The following is a 13,990-nucleotide window of genomic DNA, read 5'->3' on the forward strand; positions in this document are numbered from 1 at the left end:
GCAGGCGGTCAGAGAGGTTTTATGGAGCGACTTAAGGAGGTGGAGAGGTTTTGGGAGGGAATTCCAGAGCTTTGGGCATATGCGGGTTGTAAAGTCCTTGCACAATACCACAAATCCACATTCTATGGACAAGGTCACTGTGACCTGCACCTTTAGTCACAGGACCAAGAAGTGATGACCCTGCTTGGGACCTCCCTTTATATACCTGGATGACCAGGTGGGGAGTGTCTCCCACAAGTTCATCCCCCCCCCCCCCCCCCCCCGTGGTCAGTGTGCATTTCTGAAGTATCTACAGTATTGCAGTGTTACATAAAGGTTACATACATGACACAGGTGAGGCCATGGAGTGATTTGAAAATGAGGTTGAGTCTCAGTTGCTCAATTTATAACTAATATTCTACAAGTCACACACTGGTTTACAACGCAAGTTCTTTCCCATTTTGTAAACCAACCCAGCACTAGGTTGGAGCTTGGCTTCGCAATAAGTGAATGGTGAGACATGTTTGGGCTGTTGCAAGGAAATGGTTCCAGAGTGCAGTCATCTGTAATCTGCAAAGTGTGCTTGGGTAATGAGTGGCTCCTGGGGAAAGTGGAAGCCTTCAATGCAGGGGGAGATTGATGTGCTGAAGTAGTTGTACTGAGGGATGTTCTGTCTCTGCTTCATTCTACACTCGCTAACTGGGACTGATGTGTTGATGCTGCATTTGTACATCTATCTATCTCTAACTTCGGAGAAAACTACCGTGGTTTTGCACGAACCCGTGATACGATCTCTCTGATCAAGTGATTTCTCTTGTTGTGCTCTTTCTGCTGATTCTGTACTTTTTGTAGTATCTAATGTTTTTCAGAAGCTAACTTTAAAATTGTCTGAGCACCAGTCTGTTGGGGCAATGTTCCCTCTTGGGTACCCGTCCGCCCAGCAATCTGAAATATACCACGCATCAGAATTTTGTACTGAATTCCTTTCATAGAAATTTACAGCACAGAAGGAGGCCATTCGGCCCATCGTGTCCGTGCCGGTCGACCAAGAGCTATCCAGCCTAATCCCACTTTCCAGCTCTAGGTCCGTAGCCCTGTAGGTTACGGCACTTCAAGTGGACATCCAAGTACTTTTTAAATGTGGTGAGGGTTTCTGCCTCTATCACCCTTTCAGGCAGTGAGTTCCAGACCCCCACCACCCTCTGGTGAAGAAATTTCCCCTCCAATCCCCTCCAAACCTCTCCCCAATTACTTTAAATCTGTGCCTCCTGGTTATTAAAGCCTCTACCAAGGGAAATAGGTCCTTCCTATCTACTTTATCTAGGCCCCTCATAATTTTATACACCTCCTAAGGTCTCCCCTCAGCCTCCTCTGTTCCAAAGCAAACCACCCCATAGGGTTACCAACTCAAAGATGGAAAGATTAATCTGTGAGCAGGAGAAAAAGCTTGGGGGCAATTATATTTTTAAAGAAAACATTCATTTGTTCTAGAAATATTGGAGCTGGAAGAAAATGGGCTGTCTGTCCAGTCTACAATCATCCAATAGGATAGTCTGCTTTCTGATTGGTCCAGCCGCACAGCACCCTGCCTCCCACAGCCAATGACTGGAGCCTGGGGGCGGGGAATTGGAGGCGGAAGGTCATATGATAGCTCCAGGAGTAGGGCCAGCAGAGTTGGTAACCTGCGCCCCTTATCGCAAATCGCAGATGTCTCATTTTAAAAATGTATTCAAGTAGAGGTGTGGTTGAGCTCATTGAAACAGACCAACACTTCATGGGGCATAAATCTTGCAGAGGATTGTCACCATGCAGGAGGGGAAGGGGGATGGAATGGAGGCAGAAGTGTTGACCAAATCAGGCATTCTCAAGGAAGAATTGCATTTATAAAGTGCCTTTAACCTCGTCCCAAAGTGCTTTGCAACCACTGAAGTGTGGTCACAGTTGTAATGTAAGAAACATGGCAGCTAATTTGTGGACGGCAAGCTCCCACAAAGAGCAATGTGATCATTGACCAGATTATCTAATCTAGTAGTGATTGAAGAATAAATGCTGACCAGGCTATCTCAAATATAAAAAAAATTATAGAATTCTAGTGGTTTAAAGTACAGAATCCAGGCTGACACTCCCAGTGCAGTACTGGGGGAGCCCTGCACTGTCAGATGCTGTCTTTTGCATGAGATGGCCCTCTGGTGGATGTAAGATTCTATAGCACTATTTTGCAAAAGAGCAGGGGTGTTTTCCCTGGTGTCCTGGCCCAAAGTTGTCTATAATCAATGCCACTAAATATAAGACCATAAGAAATAGGAGTAGGCCATTTGGCACCTTGAGCCTGCACCGTCATTTAATATGATCATGGCTGATCTGATTATGGACTCTGCTCCACTTCCCTGCCTGCTCCTCATAACCCATTACTCCCTTATCGCTCAAAAATCTGTCTCCACCTTAAATATATTCAATGGCCCAGCCTCCACAGCTCTCTAGGGCCGAGAATTCCATTGATTTACAACCCTCAGAAGAAATTCCTCCTCATCTGTTTTAAATGGGTGGCCCCTTATTCTCAGATTGTCTCCTAGTTTTGGTTTTCCCTGAGTGGAAATAGCCTCTCTGCATCCACCTTATCAAGTCCCCCCTCATATATGTTTCGATAAGATCACCTCTCGATGTGAATTCTCACCTCTGCCCCAGCTGTGGCTCAGTGGGTCGGAGTTGGAAGATTGTGGGTTCAAATCCCACTCCAGGGACTTGAGCACAAAATCTAGGCTGATGCTCCAGGGCAGTGCTGGGGGAGTGCTGCACTGTCGACGGGACAGTACTGAGGGAGTGCCACACTATTGTAGGTGCCGTTTTTCGGATGAGCCGTTAAACCGAGGCCCCATCTGCACTCTTGTGGACATAAAAGATTCCATGACACTATTTTGAAGAGCAGGGGAGTTCTCCAGGTGTCCTGGCCGATATTTATTTAGCCCTCAATCAACATAAAACAAACTGATATGGTGTGTGGGAGCTTGCTTGTGCACAAATTGGCTGTTGCGTTTCTCATTACAAAAGCGACTACACTTCAAAAAGTGCTTTGGTATGTCCAGTGGTGAAAGGTGCTATGTTAATCCAAGTCTTTCCTGTTTGGGATCTTGCTGTGAACAATTTGGCTGGTGTTTCTGACCTAATGACTACACTGCAAAAGGATTGCATTGGCTTTAAAGTGCCTGGGATGTCCTGCAGGTGCTATATAAATGTGTTTGTAGTGCAAATGTAACCAGCTGCATATTAACTCTTGTGTAGGTCTAATTGAATTTAAACTTGGAAGATTTCAAGAGATATCTCTAATCGAGAATGTGTCATTTGATGCCTTTTTGTGGAACATTCCCAGGAACGTAACATTCATCATCATTCAAGTGCACACCCAATATGTTAATACAACTCTGTCCTTCAATAAGGTATGTGCTCATTTTACATGTACTGAATCCAAATGTCCATCTTTTTTAAACTTGTTTGGTGGCTTGGATTGATGTCTCAATATAATGTCTTTATGTTGACCTTCCTCTCTTTCTATCCCCCCTGGCCCATGCACACTTCTGTTTCTGGTTGTTTGTGTTATATATGTGGACTTGTATTTACTCTCTACAGCCAACAGAGGGCTCATTCCCCAGGGTCCCAAGGGATCCCATAATCCCTTGGGAGCACAGGTATTTAAGGAGGCTTCACAGGTTGGATAGGCACTCTGGAGACCTGCAATAAAAGACTAAGGTCACACTACTTTGAGCTCAGTGTTCAGTCTGACTTTCTCCATACACAACAGTTTGCCTCACTGGGTTTGTATTTATCCAAAACTCTGCTGTTTCCAATCTCCTGACTCCTGTTCATCCATCACCCTTGTGCTCTCTGATCTACATTGACTCCTGGTCTGGCAACACTTCTTAAATTCTCCTTTTCAAATCGCTCTGGTTTCACCCCTCCTATCACTAACATCCTCCTGCCCTACAACCCTCTGATCTCTGCGCTCCTCCAATTCTGGCCTCTTGAGCATCCCTGAAATTGCTCCACCATTGGCTGGCATGCCTTCAACTGCTGAAGCCCCTCGATTCTGGAATTCCCTCCCTAAACCTCTCCATGTCCTCCCTTTTGCTTCCTCAGTTTCTGATTACAATCCTGTGAAGTGCTTGGGACATTTTACTACGATAAAGGTGCTATAAATGCAAGTTGTCCTATCTCATTCACTAACTCTGGCTAAATGTGGGTAGAGGGACTGTACAGGGCAGCACTGGTCTATTGGAAGCATGTTGCTTCAGCTGGTGGTTGTGCTGGGTTGAGATGTTTAATCCTCCAACTCTGCCTCCAAATCTCCACTGCTATCTGTTGTAAAGTCACACCATTCTGGGATGTTGGCCATGTTGTAATGTCTTGTGCAGACCTTGCTCGAACAGGAGTAAAACCAGACTTTCACTTCTAGTGTGTCTTTTCATGACCTGGGATGTCCCAAAGTGCTTCACAGCCATTAATGTACTCTTAGTGTGGTCGCTGCTGTAATGTGAGTCACTAAATATTGATCCTTTTTTCTGCATGATTTTCTGGTATAGGCAAGAAAGACAAACTACTTGTGACTCCTGTGGTGTATGTAGGCACCTTTGAGTAATGACTCTCTCTGAGGCAGGGTATGGTGATTAAACTCTGCAGACCTGCAGTCTTTTATTCCAGCTCCTGAGTGTCAGCAACACGCTGAGTTCCCTTTTTATACTGGGTTTCCTGCCGTGTGCAGGCAACCCTTGGGTCTCCAGCAACAGCACCCTCTAGTATACTGGTAAGGTGTACAGTACAAGAGTACATTCAATGTTGCACAGTGTTCCAGGCATGCATACATCACAACTCCTTCCTTCATCTTCAGTATTGGCTCATTTCAACCACATTCTACAACTGCACCTATTGTATTAAGAGTTGCAGCAACTTGTTTTCCAAAGTGCTTCACAGAGTTGGTGTTTGTGTTCAGCTGAGTCATGTTAATTTGATTGCAAGGCTTGCTCAATGCCAGGGAACAAGATTGCAGGAGTGAAGTGGCAGTTTCCTTAAATCAAACAGCAAATTGCACAATTTTCTTCATTCCTCTGTGTACTATTGAGGAAAAAAATCATTGATTTATCACTGTGTGGATTGGTCCAGCATGTGTGTCTTGGTCCCACTATCCAGCACAGGTGATCTTTTTTAAAGTGCTTTGGGACATCCGGAGGTTGTCGGGTGCTATATACATGCATGTCTAGTGTAAATTGCAGTTACTATCCTAAATCCGGTATTAACCAGAGAGTTTGATAAGTACCTGAAGGGAAAAATAGTGCAGGGCTATGGGGAAAGGGTGGGGGAGTGGGACTGGCTGATGCTCTCATGCAGAGAGCCAGCATGGGCTCGACAGGCCGAATGGTGGCCTCCTGTGCTGTAACCATTGATTCTATGTTCCCTGATTACCACTTGGAGCCTGTACAGTAAACACAAATCACATTTAAATGGTGTTGGTGACCATTAGACTATTGGGAAAGGGAGCTTTCCGTTCCCTAGTTGCGAGGAAATCTTTGCTTTACAACCAAAGGCTAAATGAATAAGCATTGATCCTTTTGTTAACTCAAGTGGGATAATTTCCTAAAACAGTCATCATTGAGGCTTTTTCTTAATTGAAATCCCTTTTTCCCCCTCCCCATTACTTTTTTAAAGGCTTTAATTTCCCTGTTTTCAGATTCCTACAAGACTAATGTCGATGACGGGTCAGGATCCTGGCTTGCTGCTACGTCTGAAGCCAGAGGAGAATTCATTGATGTGGCATCTGCGCTCACTGGCTGGAGATGCCTCCGCGACATCCGTCATTCTCCCGTACAATGAGAGAGGTTGGGCTGCTTTCGGTCTTGTCGATCTCGCGATGTTCTGAATGTTTGTATTTTAACATGAACGGTTCACCTTGCGAACTCCTTTCCCATTACTTTTGTGTTCTTGATGGGTTTTAAAGAAAAATTCATTCTCTGGATGTGGGAGTCGCTGGCAAGGCTGACATTTATTGCCTATCCCTAGTTGCCCTCTAAGGTGGTGGTGAACTGCCGCAGTCAGTGTGGTATGAATCTTGCTCCTGCATACTGACCGAGGGTGGAAATTGGAGGTACTGGCCAATCCTCCTTCGAAATGGGTGGTGCCAGAGGACTGGAGAATTGCAAATGTTACACCCTTGTTCAAAAAAGGGAGTAAAGATAAACCCAGCAACTACAGGCTGGTCAGTTTAACCTCGGTAGTGGAGAAGCTTTTAGAAACCATTTTGTCCCTGATTATTAAGTCACTTGGACGAGTGTGGATTAATTAAGGGAAGCCAGCGTGGATTTGTTGAAGGCAAATCATGTTTAACCAACTTGAGTCTTTTTTTGAGGTAAGAGGGTTGATGAGGGCAATGCAGTTGATGTGGTGTACATGGATTTCCAAAGGGTGTTAAAGTGCCACATAATGGGCTTACCAGAAAAGTTGAAGCCTGTGGCAGCATGGATATGGAATTGGTTAAGTGATAGTAAACACAAGTGGTGAACAGTTGTCTTTCGGACTGGAGGAAGGTATACAGTGGTGGTCTCCAGGGGTCGGTTTTAGGACCACTTGTTTGTAAATAATTTTTATGTAGGTGTACAGGGCACAAATTTCAAAATCTGAAGATGAAACAAAACTTGGAAGTATAGCGAACAGTGACTAGGATAGTGATAGACTTCAGGAAGACAGATGGGCTGGAATGGGTGGACCCCTGACTAAATTTAACGCAGAAAAGTGTGAAGTGATATATTTTGGTAGAAAGGATGAGTAGAGGACATATAAACTAAAGGGCGGGAGAGTCAGAACTAGGGGGCATAATCTCAGGATAAGGGGCTGGCCATTTTAAGACTGATGAATTTCTTCATTCGGTGGTGAATCTTTGGAATTCTCTACCTCAGGTCTGTGGATGCTCTGAGTATATTCAAGGCTGAGATCAATAGGTTTTTTTTGGATTGTAGATAAATTGAGGGATCTGTGAATCGGGCAGGAAAGTGAAGGTAAGATCCAGGACCTGTCATGATGTTGAATGGCGGAGCAGGCTTGAGGCCTACTCCTGTGGTGTGTTCTTGTGGCAGGCCTTGAAGGAGGGGAGGGATTTTCCACACCCAAGGCCGAAGGCATGGCTGCCAATGATGGTGTGAAGTGTGTGGGGGATGCACAAGAGGCCAGAGTCGAAGGAGTGCCGAGTTCTAGTCAGAAAATAATTTTAAATGTGAGTAGGACCAGATGTGAGAAATGGACAGCAGATCTTTGGATGAGTTGGTGTTTTGTGGAGCATCGGAGGCTGGCCAGGGAGCATTGGAATATTTCAGTCTGGAGGTGACGAAAGTATAAAATGACTGATGCTGGGGTGGTGACTGGTTTGGTTAGCGAAGCGTGAGGTCTGAAGCGCAGTACAGGGTCAAATAGGATACTGTCCGCTTCACCCCGAGACACTGGCTGGGGTTTGGTGTTTGTGGTGGCGTCCAAAGGAAATGGCTTTGGTCTCTTGGAGGGAATTTACTGTTAGTCTCACCATTTATTGTGTATGTGTAATGAGCAAGAGTGACCTTAGCTCCTGCATTACAATTAGAGTGCAGGTACCTCGTGGGTGGCCTGCTTATAAACTGTGCTCCCTTGGGACTCCAACAGGTGGGCCCTCTGGTGCTTGGGTGTGCTGCAGGTTACAAAGGGTTAAATACATAAAACTGACGCTCCAAGACTAGATGTCGGACAATGGAAACAGTGCAGGGGGTCCGAGAGATGGACCTGGGTGTTGTCAGCATCCACGTGGAACCTGATCCCCAGGCCTGTGAAGGATGATGTCATGGGGCAGCAGATAGACAGATGGATGAAAGAGGAAGGAGGTGGAGAATAGATTTTGTGGGTTCTCTAGATATCGGTGCAGGGTGGAGAGAAGCCATTACTGGAGATGCTCCGAGGAAAGACTTGCATTTATATAGCGCCTTTCAGAATATCCCAAAGTATTTTTTGAAGTGTAGTCACACGTAATGTAGGGGAAACGGCAGACAATTTGTGCACAGCAAGCCCCAAAGAACAGCAATGATCTGTTTTTAGGTGTTAGAGGAATTAAAAATTGGCCAGGACACCAGGGAGAACTACTGTTCTTTGAAATAGTGCCATGGAAACTTGTGCCATATTTGAGAGCAGACGGGGCCTGTGTTTAACGGCACCTGACAGTGCAGCACTCCTGCAGCACTGCACTGGAGTGTTGGCCTAGATTCTGTTCACTTCTTAGTGGAACTTGACCCCCTGATCTTCTGACTTGGGCAATAGTACCATGGCTAGGATTGTATAGGTAATAGAAACCAAGCGAGCTTGGTCCCACTGAACTTGACCATGGAGTAGGGTGATGCGTTTGTCAATGTCGAAAGTTGTAGGACCGGTCGCGGAGGAGGGGGGAAAGTTCACCGTGGCCAGTTACAGGATGTCACGAGTGCCTTTTTTGATTGAGCTGTTTTCAGAGCTTTGGCAAGGGTGGAGAGATTTGAACATGAAGGGTGGGGAAAGATGGATATGGGAGGGTGGAGATGGGGTGATAGTTTGCATGGATTGAGGTTGAGGGGGTGGGGGTGTTTTTGAAAGGAAAGGGGTCAGTACTGGAGGAAAGTGTACAGTTTAGTGTCTGAGCATGGGGCTTAAATGGAAGTTGGGTGGTCAGTCTGGAGCAAACTGGGTCAGAGAGCAAACGGTCACATCTTGTGAACAGGTGACCTTGGAGAGGGGAGATGGGAGGGCAATTTAGAGAAGGGAGTGGGCTTGGCTAGGCCGGGGAGAATCTTGACATTTGGCTTAGTGTCGAAGTGGAGGCTGCTGCAGCGGAGATATACCCTGTGCCGGGCACAAACCTTGTACCAGTGTTGGAATACACATGGAAACAGTTTTTCTCTGCACAGAATTGTAATTTTGTTTGTCTCGTTTGGGAGGAAGTAATCTTTAATCAATTCATCAGGCCACTGAAAATCTAGATATGTTTATACACACTAGCAATTGTATTTCCTCACAATAAAATTCTTAAATCCAGCTTGTTTACTCTGACTGGGATATGTCTCTGTAAAATATGTTTCTTTCTGAATTGACTTTTTGTTCCAGTAGTTGATGGAGCTGCAGCAAAGCTTGGCATTGTTTACAGTTGTAAATCCCATCGACATTGTCGATAAATGACTAAATTGTTTATTTCCTGATCTGTTTAAATTGTTGGGCTTGACTAAATGTAAATGCTACACACCACAAACTGATACAAATCTGATCTGTTGCTTTACATACTTTGGCAATCTGAATAATAAACCGTTCAATTTTGTTGAAAATGTTACCCAATAGTAATCAGTGGTAGATAGTTTAGCGATTGCTTTGTGTAGCTACATGGTTGGAAAAATGTTGGTTTTCCAATATGGAGTCCATAGCTATTCCTGTCCCTCACTCGCTTGCTCTCTTTCTCTTTGCTATTCCACCTTCTCCTCCTCCCCCCCCCTCCAAAAAAAGTCATACTGTTGTATTTAACCCTTGGTAACCTGTATTACACCACCACCAGAGGGCCTACCTTTTTGGTAGTCCCAAGGGATCCCAGCATCCCTTGGGTGATCTGCTTATAGACAGTGCTCCCATGAGGTACCTGCACTCTGGAGTCTTATTAAAAGAGCTAAGGTCACACTTATTGCGCTCCGTTTCATCCTTTTTTTTGAGCATATCACATACTACTAATTAATTGATGACCATTAAATTCTGGCACCCAATTGCCCCAACATTGCCAATTGGCTATCTGTATTGGCTGTATCAGAACATGACACCCCTGCCTTTGGTAATTCTAATACTCATCTGGTTTCTGTCTCTATCTTTCAGCTGTTGTGTATATCAAGGCACTGGAGAAGATTAAAATGATTTGCCAGGATGGAGAGAGAGAGAGCTGGGGCTGCTTCCTCTAGAAAAGGGAAGGTTGAGGAGTGACTTGATAGAGGTCTTAAAATGATGGCAGGGTTTGATGGGGGTCTAAGATGTTTCCGCTTGTGGGGGAGACCAGAACTAGGTCATCAATATCCAATAGTCACTAGTAATTCCAATGGGGAATTCAGGAGAAACTTCTTTACCCAGAGAGTGGTGAGAATGTGGAACACTCTACCAGAGTGGTTGAGGTGACTAGTATTGATATATTTAAGGGGAAGCTGGATAAACACGAGGGAGAAAGGAATAGGATATGTTGATGGGGTGAGATGAAGAGGGGTGGGAGGAGGCTTGTGTGGAGCATAAACACCGGCACGGAGCAGTTGGGCCGAATGGCCTATAGGTCTGACCGAGTGCCTTGCCCTGTACTCCTTTTGCCCTGATGTGGTCTTGTTGCCATCAGACATGTACACCTGGGGGTAGTGCATTGAATTTGGACCATAATCACGTTTGTCTTTCAATGAGTCCTGTTTATGGCCTTTTTCATATGAAGGGTTTCCTTGAGTATGATTTCTTGGATCATTATTTACATTTACTTAATGCTAAGAATTCAGTCACTGATTGTAAAGGTTGTTCTGGGCCTTTGGCCATATAAACTGCTGAAAGTTTTTTCTCAATTTAAAGCCTTGGGTACTGCATTTAATATATTTGGTAGGTCTTCAATCCACTTTTTTTATAACTTTCTCTCTGGCATCCTGGCCTGATTCAGAAGGTTGTGGGTTCCAGGCCACTCCCTGTACAGTAGAGGTTGCCTGGTAGTATATCAAAGGCATGCTGACCAGTGCTTTAATTAAAACAGGAAATACTCAGCAGGTGGAGAGAAAGTTTCAGGTCAATGACTTATCAGAACTGGAAAAAGTTCACTGCTTACTAGGTTCGAATAGCTGCCTTACGATCAAGTGGAAACGCCTAGCTGTGTAGCATTGAACTGTCTCGAGCCTTAGGTTCTTAAGTGGGGAAAGGTACAAACCCCAACTAGGAGCAGGAGTTGGCCCCTCGAGCCTGCTCAGCCATGATCTTATTGAATGGCGGCTCTTCGACCTCCATTTCACCTTCCTGCCCAATCCCCATATCCCTTGATTTTTTTCCCCCAGAGTCCAAAAATCTGTCTTCAATGATCCACAGCCCCCTCAGTAGAAAATTTCAAAGTCTATAACCATTCTGCCTGACTGTAGAACTGTTGTATGTGTTACAGAAATGTTGGGTGTACTAACTTTCTGACAATCCCATTTGGCAGATCCTGTACCAGGTGGATGCAACCTGCAGTCTGACTTGCCTGTAGATGTGAGCCTATACTTGCAGTACAACATGTATGAAGCCACAATAAGTTTTGCCCCAGCTAATGTTGGATATGCAAGGTACAGTAAATAACAGCAATATTCTCCTGTCTTGCTTAATGTTGCAGATTTCTGAATTTAGGATGAATGTTTTGAAAGATTTGTGTAGCTCCTTTTATGACCTAGATGTTCCAAAGCACTTTGTGCACAGCAAGGTCCCACAAATAGCATGAGATAATGACTATCCCTTAGTAATGTTGCTTGATGGCCCAGGAGACCATGCTCCTCTTCAAAATAATGCCACAGGATCTTTTACATCCACACGAGAGCAGACAGGGCCTTGGTTTAAAGTTATCTGAAAGATGGCACCTCTGACAGTGCAGCACTCAGCCTAGACTTTTGTGCTCCAGTCCCTGGAGTGGGTCTTGATCCACAACCTTCTGACTGAGATGAGTGCTAACCACTGAGCCAGCCTTTATTTAGTAACTGTTAGGGATTGTCCATAGGGTAATCCCTATCTCCTGATGCTGAACTTAAAGGCAAGGAAAGTGCTTAATTCTGTACTGCGAGAGAAAATCTCCATCACTGCGAACCTGCACTGATCCTTTTCCCCACTGGGAACACTGATCATCTTTAGAAGCCCTGTGGTTATTAGACCAGTATTCCAGGGGCCTGGACTCCTGATCTACAGACATGAGCATCCCACCATGGCAGTTGGGGAATTTAAATTTGTTGAATTAAATAAATCTGGAACAACCAACTAGTGTCAGTAATGGTGATTATGAAACTCTGTCCTTTAGGGAAGGAAACCTGCCATCCTTACCCAGTCTGGCCTATGACTCCAGACCCACAGCACTGGTTGACCCTTAACTTCCCTCTGAAATGTATCAAACCGCCACAAAAAACAATACAGACTGCAGTGGCTCAAGGTGCCTCACCGTGACAATCTCCAGGGCAACTGGAAATGGGCAATAAATGCTGGCCTTGCCAAGACTTGCCACCAGGGGCACACCTGTTGGAGACCCAAGGGTCACCTGCACACCTCGTGCAAGCGAGTATAAAAAGTTGTCTGCCATGCTGCTGCTTCACTCCAGTTTGATTAGAGACTAAGGTCACATCAGTTTGAGCTTACAGCATAGTCTTGTGGAGTTATTCTGAACATAACCATTTCACCACGGACTCTGTTTTATATTGAAGGTGTTGCACAAAGTCACATCAGTGATGTCTAGTTGATTGCTGCTGATCTTCTCTCAAACTGGTTTCCTTTTTTAAGTCCATAATTATCAGGAGCTTCCAAATGTACCGTTTTTTAAAAAAAAGTCGAACAGAATAATATCACCAACATTGTGGTCTAATCCTGGTCTTTCCAAATAACTCTTGGCTTAATAATTAAGGGATATTGGAAACTGGAATTGAGGGCCATGATCTATTTGAAACAGGCTCAAGGAGCTGAATGGCCGCCTCCTAATTTGTGTGCTTGATGCAATAGATTTTACTGTATTTATTCAATCAAAACCTGGCTGATCGGTAGCATAGTGTTTGTTTTGGGCTAGTAATCTGTTATTTAAAAACCCATCTGGTTCACTAATCTCTTTTTCGGGAAGGAAATCTGCTGTCCTTGCCCAATTTGGGCCAATATGTGACTCCAGACCCACAGCAATGTAGTTGTCTCTTAACTGCCCTCTGAAATAGTACCAAACTGTAGCATCACAGCGGTTCAAGTTGGTGGCTCACCACCTTCTCCAGGGCAATTGGGGATGGGCAATAAATGTTGGACTTTCCAGTGACACCCACATACCAGGAACATATACATTAATAAAACCTGGCTCATAGTAAGTTGCCAATGTAGCGTCATACTGCTGAGGAATCTGTTGATGGATCCATGGCTTGGATGTTGTGTTGACTGGAATAAATGCTCGATTAGCTTGAAGGTCTGTTCTTCAAATCAGTGACCCAAGTTCCTTTTCCATGTGACAATGAAAGGGCTGAGGTTGCTGGCTTGGAGCAGAGGTGATTAATTCAATGGCTGCCCTTGTGTTGTAGGGGAGCAGTTCCACCCGCGTGTGACATCGGTGAAGGGTCCGGTGAAAGGTGGCGACTTCGATACCATATCTATCAGTATTTTCTACCCGAGACTGACCTGACGGTAAAGGTCCTCCTCACTGCTCTCCAGAAGATGGCTGATGTGAAGCAAGTGGAAGCAAATGGTGTCAAGGTATGAGCAGTAGTTGTCTCCCCCTCCCTCTCTTCCCCCTGCCCCCCCCACCCCTTCTGAGGGGTCAGTGGATTTTTGTCACTCATGGCTGAAGATTTTGTGCGTAGTGAATGATCCAAGAGTTTTAATGGCCAAAGTTTTTTTTAAATCATTCTGGGGATGTGGGTGTCTCTGGCAAGGCTGACATTTATTGCCCATCCCTAATTGCCCCTTAAGATGGTGGTGAGCCGCTGCCTTGAACTGCTGCAGTCCATGTGGTGAAGGTGCTCCCACAGTGCTGTTGGGGAGGGAGTTCCAGGATTTTGACCCAGTGATGAAGGAATGGCCAATATATTTCCAAGTCAGGATGGTGTGTGACTTGGAGGGGAATGTGGAGGTGATGTTCCATGACCTCTACCACCTAGAAGGACAAGGGCAGAAGGCGCATGAGTTTGGGAGGTGCTGCCGAAGAAGCCTTGGCGAGTTGTTGCAGTGCATCTTGTAGATGGTACACACTGCAGCTACGGTGCGCTGGTGGTGGATTTGGCTTATTGGTATGTGC

General features: G+C 45.2%; 1 protein-coding gene across 1 annotated transcript in view; it reads left to right on the top strand.

Moving 5' to 3' along the window:
• tm7sf3 (transmembrane 7 superfamily member 3) overlaps positions 1-13,990 on the top strand; it is a 49,176-nt gene that overhangs the window by 15,790 nt on the left and 19,396 nt on the right. The window contains exons 2-5 of the mRNA XM_070901550.1: positions 3,259-3,413; positions 5,696-5,843; positions 11,195-11,315; positions 13,278-13,449. Of these exons, the coding sequence (XP_070757651.1) occupies positions 3,259-3,413; positions 5,696-5,843; positions 11,195-11,315; positions 13,278-13,449 (596 nt within the window). The remainder of the gene's footprint in view (positions 1-3,258; positions 3,414-5,695; positions 5,844-11,194; positions 11,316-13,277; positions 13,450-13,990) is intronic.

This window comes from Pristiophorus japonicus, chromosome 15 (assembly GCF_044704955.1).
Source record: "Pristiophorus japonicus isolate sPriJap1 chromosome 15, sPriJap1.hap1, whole genome shotgun sequence".
Classification (NCBI taxonomy): Eukaryota; Metazoa; Chordata; class Chondrichthyes; family Pristiophoridae; genus Pristiophorus; species Pristiophorus japonicus.